Genomic DNA, 21,274 nt, shown 5'->3' with positions numbered 1-21,274 from the left:
AAGGAAACTTACCAGGAAGGTAGATGACACAGAACTCAGTAACACAGAAGTGCTCCTGAAGTGGCATTTAGTTATTTTTACACAGACTGTTTAATGGTGCTTAGAGATGGATGGCATAATGCATTAACACAGCAATTACAAAATGCATTCTTACTAGGGCTGAGGCATAGTCTGGCTTTTTTGTGGCATTGCATCGGTACATTTAATTCTGAGAATGCACTGAGCAACTAATCTAATGTACTAAACTGAAGTGGTTCGGGTTGATAGGTACCCAGACTACATGGGGCTGCACTGTATACATCACTATATTTGTCACAACATGAAAACTGATTATATGTAATAAGGTACAAAAGGCCGTGCTGTATTCTTAATACAGTCACAACCGAAGAGTATTGTTAGGCACAGCACGGATCGAAAAACATAGGCTACAGCAGGCCTCGAGTACCTTGCTTTTATAAAATGTTCACCACACAATACAAACATCAAAGCCATAAATATATGTATTAATGTTACTTTTTTAAAGTAAAAATAGTCACTGACAGTAAACTGCAAGAGAATGTTTGTCCTCATCTGATGGAGCTCACATAAAAACAGAGACTAGGAACTGTTGTCATTTATTTTTTAACCCAATATGAAAAGCCTATTTCCTCACAAATATCATCCTTATCTGTTAGCATGAGAAATAGTCTCTTGAGTAGCATCTGAAAGAATGAATGGTGTGGAATAGGGATGCTATTTCTTTTTACCGGCAAAAAAATAAAATAAACCTGGCTACTTTTGCTTCATCTCTTCTTGAAGATATCAGGAAGGTATAAGGTAGAGTCCTAGAAGAAAAGGTTCTAGACAGCTTCTTACACTCACCTAAAGGATTATTACTATTATTACTAGTATTACTAATACTGTGTTTGACCCCCTTTTGCCTTCAGAACTCCCTGAATTCTACGTGGCATTGATTCAACAAGGTGCTGAAAGCATTCTTTAGAAATGTTGGCCCATATTGATAGGATAGCATCTTGCAGTTGATGGAGATTTGTGGGATGCACATCCAGGGCACGAAGCTCCCGTTCCATCACATCCCAAAGATGCTCTATTGGGTTGAGATCTGGTGACTGTGGGGGCCATTTTAGTACAGTGAACTCATTGTCATGTTCAAGAAACCAATTTGAAATGATTCGAGCTTTGTGACATGGTGCATTATCCTGCTGGAAGTAGCCATCAGAGGATGGGTACATGGTGGTCATAAAGGGATGGACATGGTCAGAAACAATGCTCAGGTAGGCCATGGCATTTAAACGATGCCCAATTGGCACTAAGGGGCCTAAAGTGTGCCAAGAAAACATCCCCCACACCATTACACCACCACCACCAGCCTGCACAGTGGTAACAAGGCATGATGGATCCATGTTCTCATTCTGTTTACGCCAAATTCTGACTCTATCATCTGAATGTCTTAACAGAAATCGAGACTCATCAGACCAGGCAAAATTTTTCCAGTCTTCAACTGTCCAATTTTGGTGAGCTTGTGCAAATTGTAGCCTCTTTTTCCTATTTGGAGTGGAGATGCGTGGTACCCGGTGGGGTCTTCTGCTGTTGTAGCCCATCCCCCTCAAGGTTGTGTGTGTTGTGGCTTTACAAATGCTTTGCTGCATACCTCGGTTGTAACAAGTGGTTATTTCAGTCAAAGTTGCTCTTCTATCAGCTTGAATCAGTCGGCCCATTCTCCTCTGACCTCTAGCATCAACAAGGCATTTTCGCCCACAGGACTGCCACATACTGGATGTTTTTCCCTTTTCACACCATTCTTTGCAAACCCTAGTAATGGTTGTGCGTGAAAATCCCAGTAACTGAGCAGATTGTGAAATACTCAGACCAGCCCGTCTGGCACCAACAACCATGCCACGCTCAAAATTGCTTAAATCACCTTTCTTTCCCATTCTGACATTCAGTTTGGAGTTCAGGAGATTGTCTTGACCAGGACCACACCCCTAAATGCATTGAAGCAATATCCATGTGATTGGTTGATTAGATAATTGCATTAATGAGAAATTGAACAGGTGTTCCTAATAATCCTTTAGGTGAGTGTATATACAGTTGTGCTCAAAAGTTTACATACCCCTTGCATAATCTGCAAAATTGTAATTATTTTTACAAAATAAGAGGAATCATATAAAATGCATGTTATTTTTTTATTTATTTGGTACAGAAGATAACACGATGGATTGAGAGGCGGGGGTGAACACTTTTGAACAGTATGAAGATGTCCAAATATTTTTTTTTTTCCCCAGAAAACAAATTAACCTGTTTCCAAGAAGACAAATTACCGTTTTTCTCAGTCGCTTTGGTACATTTTTCAGGCACATCAAAAAAGCAGTTTTTCATTTATTCGAACAAGTTGCAAATGCTTTGGTACATCCATGCAAAAGATTATGAACAATTATCTGCTGTTTCCTACATTATCAACTGCTCATGTCATGTTGATCAAAATGTATTATAATGGGTCTCTGTTGAATAGTATCACCCCCCACAACATTTAGGCATTAGTTCATAGCATAAGTCTTTACATGCAAAAAGTTATAATATGTCAAGCATATTTCTATACATTTCCATTAGACTTTTTTTCTAAAGATATTCTTTGTGATGTGGATGAGAATGTGTGGCCCAACAGACAGGAACGTCAGGAGGTGTATAGGAAGACTGCACTGTAATTCCTACAGCACTTCATGTACAGTTTTCCATATGGAGATTGTCCTATGTTCACATTTCTATGTTTGTTTTTCTGTTTTTTTTCTTTGTGCTATGAAGTGCTGTCTCTTCCTTTCTGTATCACAATGACATGGTCTGTCAACAAATTACAGTACAAACAGTAAAAGCGTAAATGTGAATCTTGACCATTCTCTTGCAATCAAACTCTTTAACTTTCAAAAACTCAAAACCATAGTTTACATCAGAACATCCCTCCAGAGTACACTGTTATATTGACAATATGACTGAGCAATTTGACTGTCTACAATGACACAAGGACTTGTTATTCTGGTGACACTGACATCTTCATTCATTGACACAGATATTTACTTTTGGGAGATGAACTAAGGATTTTGAGCAAGAGGCTGGCATTTGCAGGTAATCCATGGTGTTTCGCTTTTTGTACGAACTGTTTTGCAAATGTCGAGGATGATTTGAGAAATGTACCAAAGCGACTGAGAAAAACTGTAAAGATAACGTGATGCATTAAGAGCCGGGGGAGAAAACTTTTGAACAGGATGTCCAAATAGTTCTTATTTTGTTTAAATATCATTTTTTTCCCCAAAAGACAAATCAACCTGTTTCCCAGAAGACAAATTAAAGGGGTGGTAAACCACGATTTCACTATCCTAACTTTAGCTAGCGTGTAATGTTGCTGCTTGAGCATAAACAACATCTGCAAAGATACAACGTTCAAAGTTTAAAGCAAAGGGAGATATTTGCTTTTAAAGAAATCAGTTTCTAAGGACTACAGCAAATGGCCAGCAGGCGACTACAGACATTCCTCCAGGGTTGGTGACATCAACAGGCTCAATATTTACATAAACCCCTCCTCCGAGAATATTAACTAAGGGGGGGGTGAGGCCATTTTGTATCGCGGCGCTGTTGTGGTATAGTTAGGCTGGAGTGTTGTTGCCGCGATGCCGAGGAAACGCTGTTATTTTCATCCGGATTGCAGGTCTGGGGTACTTGCTCTGTTCAGCCTTCCTTGTGGGACGGGGGTGCGTTGCAGAGCGTTTAACATACAGCATGTTATATGCACATGTGTGTTTGAGACGGAGGGGAACAGGCGCGCGCGGGGCTCCCGCAGCACATCTCACGGAGGAAAACTTCCACACACTTCGCGAGTTCAATGCCGGATTTGAACAACGTCAGCTGCGTGAGACAAACACTGCCAGTGCGTGGATGCACGACGCGCGCGCTGCACATTTCACGGAGGAAAACTTCCACCATTTTCGCGAGTTAGGATATGCACAACGGCTTGTCCTGAAAGCTGGATTTACAAACAGAAGCTGTTTACGGGCCACAACCTGTAAGTCTGATTTATTTTTCATCAATGTGTTTTCCTGTAATACATTGTACGTTGTAGCAAGGAAGTAAACAGATGACAATACTGTTCTGCAAACCAGTCTGTTAAATGCTCATTCATACTTAACGTTATCCGACGAACACCTAATGTTACAAACACTAACGTTAAAATCTCAACAGCGAACTTGGCATTAGTGTAAATGATTCTTTGATTAGAGCTTTTATGTATTGTTTATCTACAGGCTTGCTAAACATGGTTCTGTGTGTGATTTGGCTAACTTACTAGTAAAGCCAGTGCTTAGTGTTCGTTTTGGGTTAGTTCTTGCGACAGATATTTGGCTATAATCGTTCTAAAAATACAAAAGTGCCATTCAGTAGCGATCACTATAGATCCGCAGTCTTTACTCTTGAGGACTGAACAGGTTCTGCTCGATCATCTTCACTAAAATGTTCTGGGTCTGATTTGGGCTCATATGGTTTTATTGACGCCGTTGTTTCTAATACTGCCAAAGCACAGTCTAACCGGTAAAGGTAAGGGGCGTGACGTTTCCGACAAACGTGCACTAGACGGTTAGCGAATCACAACACACTGGGCCAGCTAACCAATCAGAGCCCATTGCGTATTTTTGAGGTACTGGCTTCATACAACCCGGAAAGCATTAGACCGTTTTACAAGGAGGGACAGAGCAGTGTAGAATAAAGGTCAAATATATGAAAAATAATGATTTTTTTTTTTTTTAAACGAAGCATGAACACGTTACAGTGCACCCCACAAACACAATCAAGCCTTCAAAAGAATGTGTTTTACCACCCCTTTAAGTACAATTTACCTTGATCTTTAAATTCAAAAAGTTTTTCACCCATTTAATCCCACATTTTTCACAGAGATGACATACATAATTTGTATGATATTTGTAAGGATATTAAACAATCAATGTCAATTATGTAAAAAAAATTATCGATAAGTCCATGAAAAAGACAGACAGACAGACAGACAGACAGACAGACAGACAGACAGACAGACAGATAGACAGATAGATAGATAGATAGATAGATAGATAGATAGATAGATAGATAGATAGATAGATAGATAGATAGATAGATAGATAGATAGATAGATAGATAGATAGATAGATAGAGTTTACCCAACTATGACGACTTCCGCTTCTGACAAACCCGGAAATGGGAAAAGGGTCCATTGCAACATTGCATAGTCAACTTCTGACAAACAGATTCATAATTTTTTTTTTAAATTATTACTCAGTGAGAGATTTAACTATGTATTAGCTAGCCTACTGTCTTTGGAATTGTCTTTCAAACACGTAAAAATAAAATTTAATTAAAAATCACGTCATTCATATTTACATGCAAAGCAGGCATTACTGTATATTATTAAACGGTATTTTTCCATAATAAGTACACTCTATTTAAAAGTTTGTATATCTGGGTAATTTACTATCGACCGATAAAAAGTAGTCTTTCACAAAATATTCCCTACATGTAAAAATCAGACAGAGTTTTAAATTTTTTTAAAAAAGCCAAGTAACGTTACCTACATTTAGCACACTCAGTAATGGTTGCACTGACTCACGAGCGCCACTAGAGTGCGCCAGTAACCCTTTGGACCGCTAGGATTTGATTTTGGGGCGGAGGCTCTTGAGCGCGTCATTCCTCCCATTTCTACGGTCTTCTCATGCAACCGACGGCCATTTTACAAAGGCAGCGTTCAGAGAGCAGGTTATCTACTCCTCTTCGGCATCTTATCTGTAGTTTTGAATAAATATCGTTATTTAACTTAATCTAGGCTTTTTAACAGTTCTCCTGTCCGCTTGCGTAAAAATGTCTCGTGACCGCTCCCGTAACCGTGGAGGATTCCAGTACCGAGGCCGCGGAGGGATGGGGATGGGAATGGGGATGGGGATGGGGATGCGTGGTGGGATGGGAAACCCTAACTTTCGAAATCAAAACCAGCATCCTTATCAAAACCGAGGACACCATATGGGTGGCGGGTTTAAACAGAACCAGGGAAATCAGCCGAACCAGGCCTCTACACCACAGAAGCCGCAGGAATCCAATCAGAACAAGCCAGTGATCCAGTCACCTCCGGCGCAAGGCCCTGGTCTGGCCCAGCAGAGCAACAACAAAGGCCCTTCGCCACAGCAGACTCCCGTCGCCGCTCCGCCGAAGATCCAGACTCCCCCGCAGATCCAGTCTCCACCGCCACAGAAGATCCAGGCTCCACCGCAGATCCAGTCTCCACCGCCACAGAAGATCCAGTCTCCACCGCCACAGAAGATCCAGGCTCCACCGCCACAGAAGGTCCAGGCTCCACCGCCACAGAAGGTCCAGGCTCCACCGCCACAGAAGGTCCAGGCTCCACCGCCACAGAAGGTCCAGCCTCCACCGCAAATGCAGTCTCCACCGCCACAGAATAACGCGAAGAATCCAGACCTCGGTTCCCCACAGAACCAGTTCAGAAAGAACCAACCAAAAGTTGGTATGGGGAATGGTCAAAAACCCATGCAGAAAGAACCGGAAAAGATGTTTCCACCGCAACAACAGACTACCACGAGCAACGACGGCTCTCAGCCTCAGGTAAAATAACAATAACAAATTGTTAAAATAATAAAAAATGTGTCGTTTTTGGTGAGAATATGAGGGATGTGAGTAAATTAAATGTATAAACATGTCATTCTAAAACACATTTTTCAGTAGTAGGGGGTTGCGGAGTTTTTCTGATCCGCCATTTTGTAGACGCTTAAACAAAGGTTGGACTCCATAACCGTTAACTTACGTGTTCCCCGGTGTTTCGGTAACGTTAGCTCTGTCGGTATAAAAGGCATTGAATGTAATTTTGTTTAGACGTTTGTTTCACTCTACGAACGTTAACAACACGTTTTGCTATAATTTGGAAGTTTTAGTGTACCCTTGTTGTTTGATAAATATAGGCTAGGTCGTGTTTGCATTGGCCGTTCGCAAGCATTGTGAAGTAGCATTGATTGAGCATTTTGGTCGATAGGTGTACCAGCAGACTTGGATTTTATTGTGTACTTTTTGGTTTTTAGGAATTGAAGGCAACTCTATCTTTGCTGCGCAAGCCTGGTGAGAAAACCTACACTCAACGTTGCCGTCTGTTCATTGGCAACCTACCAAACGACATATCTGAAACCGAATTCAGGAAGCTGTTTGCAAAGTATGGGGAGCCCAGTGAGATTTTCATCAATCAAAGCAAAGGTTTTGGATTCATCAGACTGGTAAGACTTAACTTCTTTCCATGTAAGGTGTTTTTTTATTTTTTAGATATGTATCAAATTTAACGTGGTCTTTTTTTGTCTTCAGGAATCCCGTGCCTTGGCTGAGGTTGCAAAAGCTGAGCTCGATGATATTCCGATGAAAGGCAGGCCTCTCAGAGTTCGTTTTGCCACTCATTCTGCTGCGCTTTCTGTGCGCAACTTATCTCCATTTGTGTCCAACGAGCTTCTGGAAGAGGCCTTCTCTCAGTTTGGTGTGGTGGAGAGGGCTGTAGTTATCGTAGATGACCGTGGCCGCTCAACAGGGAAGGGCATTGTTGAGTTTTCTTCCAAACCAGCTGCACGTAAGGCTATGGATCGTATCAGTGACGGAGTATTCCTTCTCACAACGTAAGAAAGTTCTTATAATATATATAATATGGTCATTCATTTTACTGGATAGACTTGTAGAAAAATTATTTCCTTTCTTTATATTTTGCTAGGTCACCCCGTCCGGTTGTGGTTGAATTGTTAGAGCAGTACGATGATGAGGATGGTTTGCCAGAGAAGCTTGCACAGAAGAACCCCAGTTATCAGAAGTAAGTTCCAAATTATCTTTTTATTTTACATTCTGTGACTAGAATCAAAGTCTCTTGAGATTAGCAGTCAATTTAGAGCTCTGGTGGTTGTAAAACATGTTAATTAAGTTTGACAGATGGTGTGGCAAGCAATTGGGTGCAGGTGATTTGGCAGCAGTAACAAAGATGTTTATTATACTCCACAAGCCTAGTTTTGTAAGACTGCCTTATTCATTTCAAATACCCCACCCCACCAAGGTTATTATAGTTTTGCATTTTTAAATTGGTTTTTATTTTATTATCGTTTTCGATTTTGCAACAATTTTCAGTTTAGTTTTAGTTAGTTTTATAAATTATGGAGCTAGTTTAGTTTTTATTTTGTAAACACATTTCTATTTCGTTTTTATATATTTAGTTTCAGTTTTAGTAATTATAGTTTAGCAGAGTTACCAGAACGAAGTGTAGAGACCAAATCAAGATTTTTAATTTCAGCAAAGTTTAATGTTTGCACCGATTAAAGTTTACTCTTATGCAGACATCTTAATAATATAAATAAAATAATGTAATACAGATTGTTTTATTTAATGCCATGTCATCAGCTAAGGCTATATTCATGGCAAAAATGTAATTACAAAAATACAAATATCATATAAATACAATAAAACCAAGCAAACAAACACGTCATATCCAAAGCCTTTTCAAGCATAATCTTACTAAATAAGTTTTAAGTGAAATAACTTGATAAAAGAGAATTCTTGTTTTAACAAAGGACAGTCCAACAGAACATGTTTAACGGAGAGGGGAATCTTACAAAACATGCATAAAGTTGCGTCTTTACCTTTAAGCAAAAAATCTCAAGTCAAACTATGACCTATATGACAAAAAAATGGTCTGAGATTGAACAAAGAACCAAATAAATGCAACGTAAAAATGATAAATTCCAGACAAACTCATTCATATTAAAGATGAAATATTGTTAAACAATTAAAAGATTATTTCTTCAGTAGTACAATGAAGGCTAGCAGTGTGACCACAGCTAAAGTCATCTGACTACAGCCAACACAAACTGTTGTGAAGACAGTGTGATTAAATAATGAAGTGTATGCTGTCTGCATGTTTGTGTGTGTGTGTCCTGGTATTCCCTACTTTGTGGGGAAATGTCTCCACACTGATGATAATATTATTAGTAGTAAACGATTTGTAAAAACAATGATAACACCTTTGAGCCTGTCAATATTATGCGAACATGAAATCTCAAACACACAGTAGCACTTGCTACTATAGTTGCTGTTGCACCGGCATCTCTCGTGTATGTAACGGTGTTCCAAAAGCAGTGAGTTTAAGTTCAACGTGCGTCTCATTACCTTGTGTAATTTCCCATTTCACTGCCACGAACGCATTCTTTGTGAGCAGCTGTTGAACGGGACTAGCGATGTGTGTTCATATGTTCACTGCATGCGTTGCATCACAGGACAGCGGTTAATCTCCTCAGCTCACTTCACGCGCTGTAGCTCCCTCGACCGCCACAGGGCAGATTTTCCGCCACAGTAAAGATAGCTTATTAAATATGAAAACGAATATTTATTTTTGCTAATTATTTTATTTCAGTTAGTTTTTCAGTAAGAGTTGTTAGTTTCGTTTAGTTTTAGTTTTTCATTTATTATGATTTTTTAATTTTATTTCAGTTTACGAAAATGTTTTTTGACCAATAGTTTAGTCTTAGTTTCAGTTTTCGTTTACGAAAATAACCTTGCACCCCACCCCTTGGAGTATTTGTCAATCATGTTAATGGCCTTTGATTTGTCCTCAGGGAGCGAGATCAGCCTCCTCGGTTTGCCCGTCCTGGCACCTTTGAGTTTGAATACTCCCAGCGTTGGAAGTCCCTTGATGAGATGGAGAAACAACAGAGGCAGCAAGTGGAGAAAAACATTCGTGAGGCCCGTGAGAAGCTGGAAGCAGAGATGGAAGATGCTTATCATGAGCATCAAGCGAACATGCTCAGACAGGGTGAGTATCGTCTCTTAGTCAGTGTATTTGTGTTTGGCCTTTTAACTATGTTGTTCTAATTTAAGAATATGGGATTATAATTATTTTGGGGGTTCATTTTGTTTTTAAAGACCTTCTCAGGCGTCAGGAGGAACTTCGTCGGATGGAAGAAATGCACAGTCAGGAGATGCAGAAACGTAAAGAGATGCAACTCAGGTATGTCTGATGTTGTGTATTGTGGTGCTGGAAACCCTTGCTGTGATAGTAGTTAACTGACTGATTGTTCTCACCCACAGGCAGGAAGAGGAACGCCGTAGGAGAGAGGAGGAGATGTTGCGACAGAGGGAACTTGAAGAACAGATGAGGCGTAAACGTGAGGAGTCCTACAGAATGGGTGGCTTCATGGATAATGTAAGCAATACCGTTAGAAAGCTCAGCATTTAAATACTGAATTGGATGAAAACCTTTTTTCTTTTTTTACAGAGAGAGAGGGAGATGAGAATGAATTCCAGTGGAGGCCTGGGATTGGCTGGTAAGATACATTCTAGATCTGAAAGCTCATAAAATGAACATGCTGTTGTCTACTAGGGGTTAAACGGTACACATATTCGTATCGAACCGTTTCGGTACAGGGATTTCGGTTTGGTGCATGTGTACCGAATGCAATCTTTAACAGTTAACAGTCGGCTTGTTTTAAGCGTGGAACACACTTCAATCCGAGTTCCCACACGAACATATTAAGTATTCAGTCCAATTTATCACGAAATTCAAACGATAAATGCCGTTTTGATGCTCTTTAATGTGACGTGACTGTATAGACGCGTCAGTTCAACTTCAAGCGGCAGCACGGCGCGTGAGTGAATGCGATCATCTCTTCCTAAAGAATAAACATAAATTAATATCTCTTAAGGTATGTTGAGGATACATTACAACTTACTGAAATGTATCGTATGTCAACCGCGGAAAGACAATAAAACACCTTGTAAACAATGTCACGAAGCAACACATTTAACTGTTACCTCAGAAGTCCGTCAGTGTCCATAGCTGTTAACTAGAGAAATCAACTTTCACTAAATATATTCACTATATTAGCCTATATATTCATTATATTCTACTGAACCTGATAGTGATGTCTGGTTTATTTAATGTATGTTTAAATAAATCTGTCATGAAAATGACAGCCACTGTGTATATGATTATATTTCAACAACGAATTGGAGAAGAGAAAAATACAATTAAATTTAGAAGTTAATGCAAAAACTGCCTTATGTGAAGCTTATGAGTGTTGATTATTATATCTAAAAATAAATAGCAACTGAATTTAGGCTAATCATTTGGGCTCTGTTGTTAACCTTAAATATTAATGTGTAAGGGCTCCCTATATAGTTTACAGCATTTTCTTTAAGAAACATTTAGTTATAATTGAATTCATTTAAGGACAGACCGTTTTTTTTTTTTCAGTAAACCACTGTTGAATACAAATAAATAAAAAGCAATTTTGTAAAACTGCTGTACCGAACCGTGACTTCAAAACCGAGGTACGTACCGAGCAGTTTGTGTACCGTTACACACACCCCTGTTGTCTACCGATATAATTCAAGAGTATATATGGATAACTTAAGTGTAATGTGATCAGATGGTATGTTCAACGATGTAAGAGAGGACTCCTGCAGATGGTTCAATCTGCAGGGTTGCCAGAAGACTAAAGCCCCGGGTATACTTCACTTACCGCGCCCGGACGCGTCACGTGCCCAGCCCTGTCCGCGCGTCTTTCAAAGTATACTACACAACAGATGCGCGCGGATGATCGCCTTCGACATATGCGCGCTACGTTTTTTTCCTATGCTCTACCAGACATCGGAGGGCAGCACTGAGTCCTGTCATCAACGGGACATTCGCTGGGCATGATCGGAGAAGAACTGAAGTGCATCCACCATTGCAACATAGTTTGGAAGAAACATCGAAGAATAAAAAAATTCTCTTTTTTTGTTCAAGCGTGTTGTTTTTAAACCAGTCTTTGCACACTCTTCTTCGACGGCTGAACACTGTGTTTATGCTAGTGCGTATTGCCACCTAGTGGACTCTTCTGTACTGCTGGTGCATGCGCTGTTGCACGCGGACCGTGGTGTGGACGGGGTGTGCGGCCGGCCGCGAGCCCTCCGAATGACGAAAATTACGAAGTATACCTGGGCCTTAAAGAAACGTTATCAGAAAGATGGCAGAAAACTGTACATTTCTGTCTATTTCCACCCACTGCAACTTATACCAATGACTGAGATAAGTGCAGTTACAATAGCAAAAAATGTGGGAGAGCGTTGCTATAATGTGACTATATTGTATTGCAATAGGGAGCACTTCAAAGTCAATACTAAATCAAAACTAGTTAGCACAGTATTCGTAATAGAAAGGATTTAATGACAAAATCTGGTTATGGTTACACTTAAAATAGTTTCAATATGGATGTATGAGATGATAAACTTATACCATTAATCGTACACAGCATGAATAAAATGTTACCTGAGGGATAGAGAGAGAGAGAGAAAGCGAAAGCGAGTGGGAGAGGGAGGAAGAGAGCAAAGAAGAGAAGTCCCCAATGACCTCAAGAGCCAGAGAGAAAAAGAGAGAAGGCCACAGTTCCAATCTTCTTTTATCTATTCCTTGACCATGTGACTGAAACCAAATGTATTCTTTCAAACTGACCAAACTCAAACATAACATTCAAACTGACCAATCAGACCAAACTTCCCCCACTGTGTCTTTTGTCTTCCAGATGGCCCTTCTGATAAGCAAATGGGTTGACAACAGTAAAGCACATTTCTTTGTTGGATTTCAAATATCAAATATCTTTGATTATTTTCAATTCCTTCACGATACAGTGCAACTTACCGAAGTCCGTATCATGTCTCGTGCTCCGTGGAAAGGCGCCATTAAATTGGCTATTAAACAATGTCACTTAATGTTACATTTACCTCAAAGCCATTCAATGACCAACTCGTCATTTAATTTTTCTATCTGACCTCCAATTAGTCAGATAGTCAGTTAATGAAAATTGTCATTTACTGACCCTGAAGTTATACAATACTTTGTTCTCCTGTACACACAGGAAGTTATTTGGAAGAATATTTAACCAAGCAGATTTCGCCCCGCCATTGACTGCCATAGTAGGAAGAAATATCTTCCAAATATCTTCGTTTGTGCACAGCAGAACAAAGAAATGCATACAGGTTTGGAACAACTTGAGGGTGAGTAAATGATGACAGAATGGCCCTGTCCCAAATGGCACCCTAAATCCTCACGGTCTTCCTCTGCGTCTGCCCTTTCACGGCGTAATGCCGCTTTGACTGCCGGGAAGAAGTCCGCTGCGTAACCCGCACAAGTGCGGGCTCTGCAGAAGTGTGCTTTAAGGGTGCATATCGACCTCAAAGGGGGGTGCTCGTGAGCACCCTTCTGAGACCTAAAATGACAAATGGGACTTAAAGGGGTGGTTCCGTGGTTTTTTTCTAGGCTTGGTTGTGTTTATGGGGCGCAGTATAACATGTCTTAATACTTCTTCTTTTTTTTAACGCATATTTTTCTTATATTTTACCTTTATTCCACACCGCTGTCTCCACTGTCCTTTGAGCGGCTCGTTTGCTTCCTGATTCTATGAAGCCCATCCCTCTGAAAAACGCAATGGTCTTAGATTGGTTAGATGGCCAAATGTAGTTTGTAGTTCTGCAACAGCTCTCTCTCTCTCTTTCGTAATGACTGCGACATGGCCTCGCCCACTTTGTTGCGTGTTCACGGGGGCAGTGTTTATGTTAATAGCAAGGGTTTATGATGTCACCAACCCGGGAAGAAGCTTGTTGTAGTCCAAACCGGCCATTTTTGTAGGCAATAAACTGCCATAACTTTAAAAGACTATCTCCGTTTGCATTGAACTTTCAGCGCTGTAACTTTGCTGATACTGTTTATGCTCAAGCAGCAACATTACACACTAACTAAAGTTTAAAAAGGGAAATCGCATGCAACCACCCCTTTAACAGACACGCGCACGCAACGGCCATTGTAAGTCCAAAGACCGAAAGTGCACATGAAGTGTGCCATTTGGGAAAGGGCCAATGTTCATTTTTGGGTGAACTATCCCATGAATTCTATAAAGACTATTTTGAGATGCAAGATTTTTTTTTTTATTGATCTCCAATATTTGATGTTTTAAATAAGTTTAGATAAAAAAAATGAATTGGAGTAGAAACAATTATTTAATTTAGTTAGTATTATGACTTTATTATTATAAAAATGTCCTTTGTGTGTGATTTTAAGTTTTGGTATACAAATCAGTTAATTTTAACCTTCAATATTGTAGCACCAGGTACCAATTGACTCCCTCTATAGTTTACAGCATTCGTTGAGAATTACTACTTTTGCTGTGAAATCATTAATGATTTTTAAAACGTAAACCTAAGAATAACTTTTATATTGTTAGTAATATTTCAAGATGAACATGTATTGGACTGAAGCAAATTAGGTTTTCTTGATTAAACCATACATAACTTGTCACACTAATGTTTTTGTCAAATGTATGACAGGCTTTTGTGGAACATTTATACATCTCTCAATCATCATTGTATTACCTTTTAATTGTGAGGCAAAAAAACAGATCATAAAACTAAGCTACAGAGATTTGATCACAGTAAGATGATTTTTAAATGCCTAGTTTGAAGACATTAGGAGCTGATGCATGCCATTTATGCAAGTAGTCTGCTATATATATATATATACTGTTATAATTTAATTGATTTACATTACACTCTATCAGAATTGCATCTTTTTTTGACCATATAAATAACTGCTCCACATGACAGGTTTTTTTCTTTTCCTCTATTTTGGTCCTCTGAATAAAACCGTTTTCCCCCCTCCTTGAGTGTATATATAGTTCTATATGGGCCATAAAAGCCTAAAGCCCAAAGTATACTTCGGCTGTCCGCGTTCGTGCACCGTCCTTGTGAGGTAATTTTCGTCATCAGGAGGTTTCGCGGGCTTCCGCACACCACATCTGCGTGCGTCACAATTTGAGACCGCGCGGCTGGTGCACATATAACAGCGCATGAAAACCAGAAGAGTCCCAACAATTGTACTGTGCATGTGTCGAACTCGGCCATCTGCACTCATCCGCGGTTGAGTATACTTTGAAAGCTGTACAGACAACTGTGCGCTAGATGGGTCCGGATGCAGAAATTTAAGTATACCCGGGACTTAATGTTTCAAATTACTCAGTTTTTGTTTAAGGGCTCAGTAAATTGTAAAATATTTGTCCATGTCATATGTCATGCTTTACAGGGCCAATGAAACTAATGTATGCCTTTTTAAAAATATAAACAGATATGCCGTTTGGGTCACCTAGCCAGAAGTTCCCATTGGCAGGAATGAATTTTGAAGGACACCAAGGAATGGGGGGATCCGCACCAGGGGGCATGGTGTCCAACGAAATGGTAATGTATTCCTGAGTTGAAAGCTAGAGTGAATGTGGCGGGAGTATGTCTGTGTATTGAATGCTTGATAATCTTTTGAGTTGAGCTATTGTGGTTCATAGGAACTGAGGCCATTTTGTGCTTGAAGGTTTATAAATTGGATGGATTATTTGTAGACCCGTCAATGGGAAGTGTGCTTTGATCCATGGTGATCCATGATTTGATTTATAGTCCCTCCATCTAGTGGCAGAACGTGTTGTCAGCACTCAAGCTCAGCTCCCCTCACTTTCCTTCTCTTGTTGCTTTGCAAGTCTGTCTGTACTAAGGCCCAAGAATTTTTATACACCTGCTTACAACATGTACTTGTAAGTCCTGTCTAAATTGCACCTAAAGACAGGCATGTTTGCACTCTGAAATACCTTTTGAAATGGCAATATGCCCTCTTTTCAAACACAAGGCCTGGTGAAACTATGTGGTGAAACAATACCTTTATAAAATGCTGTGCTTGGTTTTGTGGTGAAATACTTTTGTAGTTTTTTTTTTTTACTGTTGCAAATCTATGTCAAAGTCATGTCAGTGCTGCGACGGTCATCAATGCTATTTCCATGCTTGGAGCTCTTTTTTGTAATTTTGAGAGACTGGGCATTTAGTGCAGATAAACTTGAGCAACGTAATCCCAAAATGATCATGACATTAAGTTACAGTGACTGTGGCTGAGCTTTTGAGGAGCTGGTTGGAGGTGTGTTGGTTGGCATCCATTGGATGGTGAGAATGGAGTTGGGTTTGACCCATATTTGCTGTAAAGAAAAGATATTTGCTTAAACATGGCACACAATTGCTAATAGTCATTTTCTTGTGTGCTTTGGATATTTCTACTATTTTAATTCAAGAGTTTAAGCCATTATATCTCAAAACAAGTACAGCAGCAGTTTGTATTATGTAATTTAAGTCCATACATTAGGGGTGTGCGATATTGAAATGATACCTCAATATTTTCTGTTATTTTTGTCCAACAATTAGACAGCATTTTGCTGATGTGCTGGTACTTTCACAGGTTTAGGACTGCCGTGGACAGCTGACTCCTAAAGTGTTATTCTTTATATTCTGTGCAGTGGTTCTTTTACAACAGTTACAGAAATGTATAAACTCTTGTTTTTCAGCTACCTTTTTATAAAGGCAATTGTTCTTGCCTAATGTAGGCTATGCATCATTTGTTAAATTATTAAATTTGATCAATAAATTAAATTAGAATAAGACGCTATAGTGCTGTAACTAGTGATGCACCGATCATGAGTTTACATGGCCGATTCCGATACCGATTTTTTTTTTATTAATTTTTTTATGTAAACTGGCCATTTCCAATTTTTTTTTTTTTTTTTTTTTTTTTTCTTTTTTTTTTTTTACACAATAAAATAATGAAAGTATACATGAACAAGATGTTTATTTGGTATTTAACAGGCTAAATTGGCTTTTGGCTAATGAAAACAAGTCCACAATCTGAAATTAACAGGAAATTTATTTGGAAATTAAAAGGCTGAAAGGTGAAATTAAAGGCAACAACTGCATATTCTGCAATCCAAACAAAGATGTTACTTAAATCAGCATTTGTTTTTAAATTCAGTGTAAAGAAAAAAAGTCTTTACCAGAGAAATTCAATAAAACCAAAGTATATAATTGTTCCAAAATGTTAAATCAAATAATGTTTAGTGCAACGAAAAAAACTAAGATGCTACAGCAGGTGCTTTTTAAATCAAATTAAGTCAATGTAATTTTAAGGTAAAATAAAAGGTAACACTTTAGAATAATGGTCATTAATTAAAGGAGCTGTATGTAGGACTGTGGCCAAAACTGGTACTGCAATCACTTTCAAATTACTGTAGACCGGTGTATCCCCTCTCCCCCTCCCCTGACTCGAGGTTGCCAGCTAGGCTGCAGGATCCAGCAGGAACATAGGCTGCTACAAGGAGCTTTCAATGGCAAGTGACGTGTCGTACACAGTAAGTTTTTTTTCTTTCTGTTAATTATGTTTATGCTTCAAGAGCGATGTTTTGTGAAGTAATTATGAATCGCAAAAATTTACTAATGGCGATTAGCCAAATATAATCGTAAATATGAACGCTCGTATGTGACAGTACATTCCCACATGAAAAAATACTATAGTAAAATTACAGCAAAGCTAAATAACATTAGCAATGGTCATACAGGTCCACTTGCAGCATGTTTTGTCCACTATATATGCGAAGAACGAATGAGGAATAATTTTTACTGAGGTAACGTTAGGCTACAGTCTCAAATACGTTTTCACATTGCCATATATAGGCGTGCTAATGTTGTTTTCCTCAGCGTCCCAGCATAATGACAGAGAAAAGGGCTCTGATAATGCATTACTAATGTTAGCAATGACGACTCGCCGTTTTTATTTACCAAACAATTCCTTAACGTTACCTTTTCAATTCAATGACCCACCTCCTCCATCTGCGCTAACCTAACGTTACTTTGCACGAACATGCATAACTTTGTTCGACTGTCATGAATATTTGAAATGTCCATTTACATTAAGTACAAGTTAGCCAAACATAGATGAACCTTACCTGTCCAGGAGAAAATTAGCAACGTTGGCATCAGTCTTCAAATTATTCTCCGTTTTCAGCCGTCTCTATCTTTCAAAGGCATCTCTTATACAAATCCTTGTTTTATCTCGGACACTGTCACAACGTTTTTCTGATTCATAACGAGGTCGTTTAGGTTTCGTAAAGTTAGACATTGTTTTTCCAAAAAGTTTGTAGCTGCAGCTGTGGCAACTAGAGCAGAGCTGGCAACCCGAATGCTGAAACACTACTGACTTCGTGATTGGTAGATAGGTGGAGGGTGGCGCTTCAGGCATGACACATGTCAACATCAACATCAGTTGAGGGCTGCAACTTCACTTTTAAAATGACAATATCTTGGCCTGACAACTGTTGTCAGTGATATAAGTATTTGAAATTTACATGATTTCTTAATGTCTAGTGACATATCAGGGCCATTTTATGATTAATTGAAATACATTTCTTACATACAGTTCCTTTAACATTAGTTAATGTATTAACTAACATGAACTAACTATGAGCAGTACATTTGTTACTGTATTTGTTCATCTTTGTTAACGTTAGTTAATATAAATACAGCTGTTCATGGTTTGTTCATGTTAGTTCACATTGCATTAACTAATGTTAACAAGATTTTAATAATGCAGTTATCTCTCATTAGTAAATGTTGAAATTAACATTAACAAAGATTAATAAACGCTTTATAAGTGCAGTTCATTATTTGTTAATGTTAACTAATGACCATTATTCTAAAGTGCTACCAAAAAAAATGATCATCCTATAGGCTACAGAACTGATAGTTTTTCATTTCTAAAGTGCATGCATGTTCTTCTTTAGGCTACAAAAATAAGTATTTCGGCTTTTTCACAAGTTAGTCTGTTTCGTTCTCATCCGATCCAACACGTGAGAAGCTGAGCTGAACAAACGCTCACTATCTACGCTTGTGCAGGGCGTGGAGAGGTAAGCTCGCGCAACTTCAGCTCGCGCAGGAAAGCGGCTCTTCATTCACTTCAGCGTATCTCGTCTCTTCCCTCAGTTCTCCAGTTTCCGTTTGTAAGTGACACACAAGTGACATGTTCGCGAATGATTGCAATATAGGCGTATGTGCACTTCCGGATAAATCGGCAGAAAAATACAAAGAAAACCGGCCAGTTGCCGATCGCGCGCTAGAAGCAAAAACCGTCCGGTTCCGGTTTTTGGCCGGTCAACCGGTGCATCCCTAGCTGTAACCAATCAAATTAAACCAGTATCAACTAAATTCGTTTTTGCAATACAGAGCAAAAAGAAGCTGCATCTGAAGTGGCATTTAGATGTATTTATCCAGACTGTTTAAAGGTGAAAAAATGCACTTAATCTGCAGTTACAAATGGATTCGACAAATTCATTTGGTAAAGAAACACTGCCATGTTACTCAGAGACTCAAAACAGTTATGCTGTGGCTTTGTGTGGAACTCTTTTTGTCTGCGAAATGTAGCAAAACGGACAATATTTTGCCTAAAATAAGTCCTTTTAATAATAACGTGTTTATTAAACTGTTCTATAAAATCAGTATTCTGATATTTGTTTGGAAAATGTGCATTCTTCGTGTGATTTGCTTCACTATCATGAGATAAATATATCCTAAAAGACACCTACCGGTACTCAACAAAGGGGCTTTTTATGGCATTTTAATAGTAAATCACGCAGTGAGAGCCTGCCCTCTAAATGCGCACGCTCAGTCCTACATGCATTGAAAAGGCTGCTACATCATGCAGTCTATAAGTGTGTTTTTGTAAAGTGAGGGACATCCGCAATGATGTCAGATTGCACATTGAAACAACAAAAGCAACAATTACAATGTTATTGTATAGTATATATCGCACACCCCTTCCATACATAGTATCACAGACCTGTGAATTCCGATTACATGTTTATCTGGCCCAAGCTCTTGCTGGGAAGCTTTGTGTTGCAGGAAAGTAATTCTGCAGCAAGGCCAGTGCTTTACAATTCGTTGGATTGTTGAACTTGTTACCTGTGTTCTACTTTGACTTTTGATACTCCAGTTAAGAGGCAGTGATGGGGCGGGGGATTGGGGTTTCCTTCCAATAGGCTTCAAGTAGGAATAAAGTATATCCACATTTCAAAGAGGAATTTTGAGTAGAATCTGTAAGCGAAATGAGCATGATCTCATCCTGTTGTCGGATATAAAATGCGATGGTGGTTTCATCTAGGGATGCACGATATTGGATTTTTGCCGATATGTCTTTTTCAACTCATTTTGGTCGATACCGAAAAAGTTTTTTTTCCCTTTGTTGGGGAAACAACACCATTTTGAGCAAAAGCTTTCAGATTTCTGAGGTGGTCTTACTAAAAGGATACCTGTTAAAAATAACTTTTTTTACATTTATTTATCTTTATAATAAGAGTATATTAAAAGCTCTGAAAATAAGGTCAGTCATTTTTCACCCCAGACAGATGCAGTTGTAACCTAAATATTTTATTTTTGGATTTAACGTTTTTGCACATGAAGTGGGGGTGGCATGACATCAGCTGAAGCTGTCTTTAGCTTTAAGTTAGAGCTCCTTGGATTATCTTTCATCATCCGTTTCATGACATTTTATTACAGATTAATAAACTGTATATAAAAGTGTTTAATACTTTTACATTAAGTGTCATGCTTGTGGTTTATGATAACTGATTTATTCAGAAAAATTAACTTCAAGTTATTTGTGTATTCTACTTTTCATTTTATTACTACAACAACAGCGCCCCCGCTAAATGTATATAACATTTTGCCGGGCGGGCACTAGGACCTTGTGGAGGCTACTGCACCTGCAAACACTAGAGAGTGGGCAGTCACTGTTGACGGTCATGTCCTTCTGTACGCGCATTCACAAATTCAATGCGACATTATCAAACTGTCAATATAAATCACCATACATGCAATGTTTTTGCTTATTGACTTACAAGTTCACTTCAAGAATGACCACACTGCTGACATGTTATCGCTATAGCACTCCTTGCACACGCGAGTTATTGTAGGCGCATATTAACACGTTATCACATCGGCATAATTTTTCCATATCGTCCGATGCCAATTTTTATAGTAAGCGTTTATCGGCCGATGTCATACAGATATCATGCATCCCTAGTTTAATTTGAACAAGTGGAACTCACCCCTGGAATTTGCAATTAGCAAAGCAAAGAGGCTTTATTCTGTATTGAAACTGTATGATCCTTTACGTGTCTGAAGGCAAGTATTTTGTCTTAAGAGGTTTAGTTGTATATCTGAATGAACTTTTTATTAGGTAAGAATCTCATATTTTTAACTCTTAAAGTCAACATGAAATCAAAATGGACCCCATGTACTTAATTCAATGCAAGTTACTGTTCTTGTGCATATTATTCTTATG

The 21,274-nt window shown here is 38.9% G+C and overlaps 1 protein-coding gene across 2 annotated transcripts in view; it reads left to right on the top strand.

The window, feature by feature from the left end:
• Positions 1-5,743: 5,743 nt before the first annotated feature.
• The window catches only part of sfpq (splicing factor proline/glutamine-rich), a 34,648-nt gene continuing 19,117 nt past the window's right edge, over positions 5,744-21,274 (top strand). The window contains exons 1-9 of one of the 2 annotated variants that reach the window (XM_079829042.1): positions 5,744-6,645; positions 7,116-7,304; positions 7,390-7,691; positions 7,784-7,879; positions 9,669-9,865; positions 9,976-10,060; positions 10,141-10,255; positions 10,328-10,376; positions 15,206-15,315. In XM_079829042.1, the coding sequence (XP_079685168.1) occupies positions 5,890-6,645; positions 7,116-7,304; positions 7,390-7,691; positions 7,784-7,879; positions 9,669-9,865; positions 9,976-10,060; positions 10,141-10,255; positions 10,328-10,376; positions 15,206-15,315 (1,899 nt within the window). In that variant the 5' untranslated portion in view covers positions 5,744-5,889. The remainder of the gene's footprint in view (positions 6,646-7,115; positions 7,305-7,389; positions 7,692-7,783; positions 7,880-9,668; positions 9,866-9,975; positions 10,061-10,140; positions 10,256-10,327; positions 10,377-15,205; positions 15,316-21,274) is intronic. The other variant, XR_013817487.1, reaches the window with a different exon arrangement.

The sequence above is a fragment of the Gobio gobio genome (assembly GCF_949357685.1).
Source record: "Gobio gobio genome assembly, chromosome: 11".
Lineage (NCBI taxonomy): Eukaryota > Metazoa > Chordata > Actinopteri > Cypriniformes > Gobionidae > Gobio > Gobio gobio.
The sequence above is the reverse complement of the archived record's forward strand: the minus strand, read 5'-3'. Positions and strand labels throughout refer to the sequence as shown.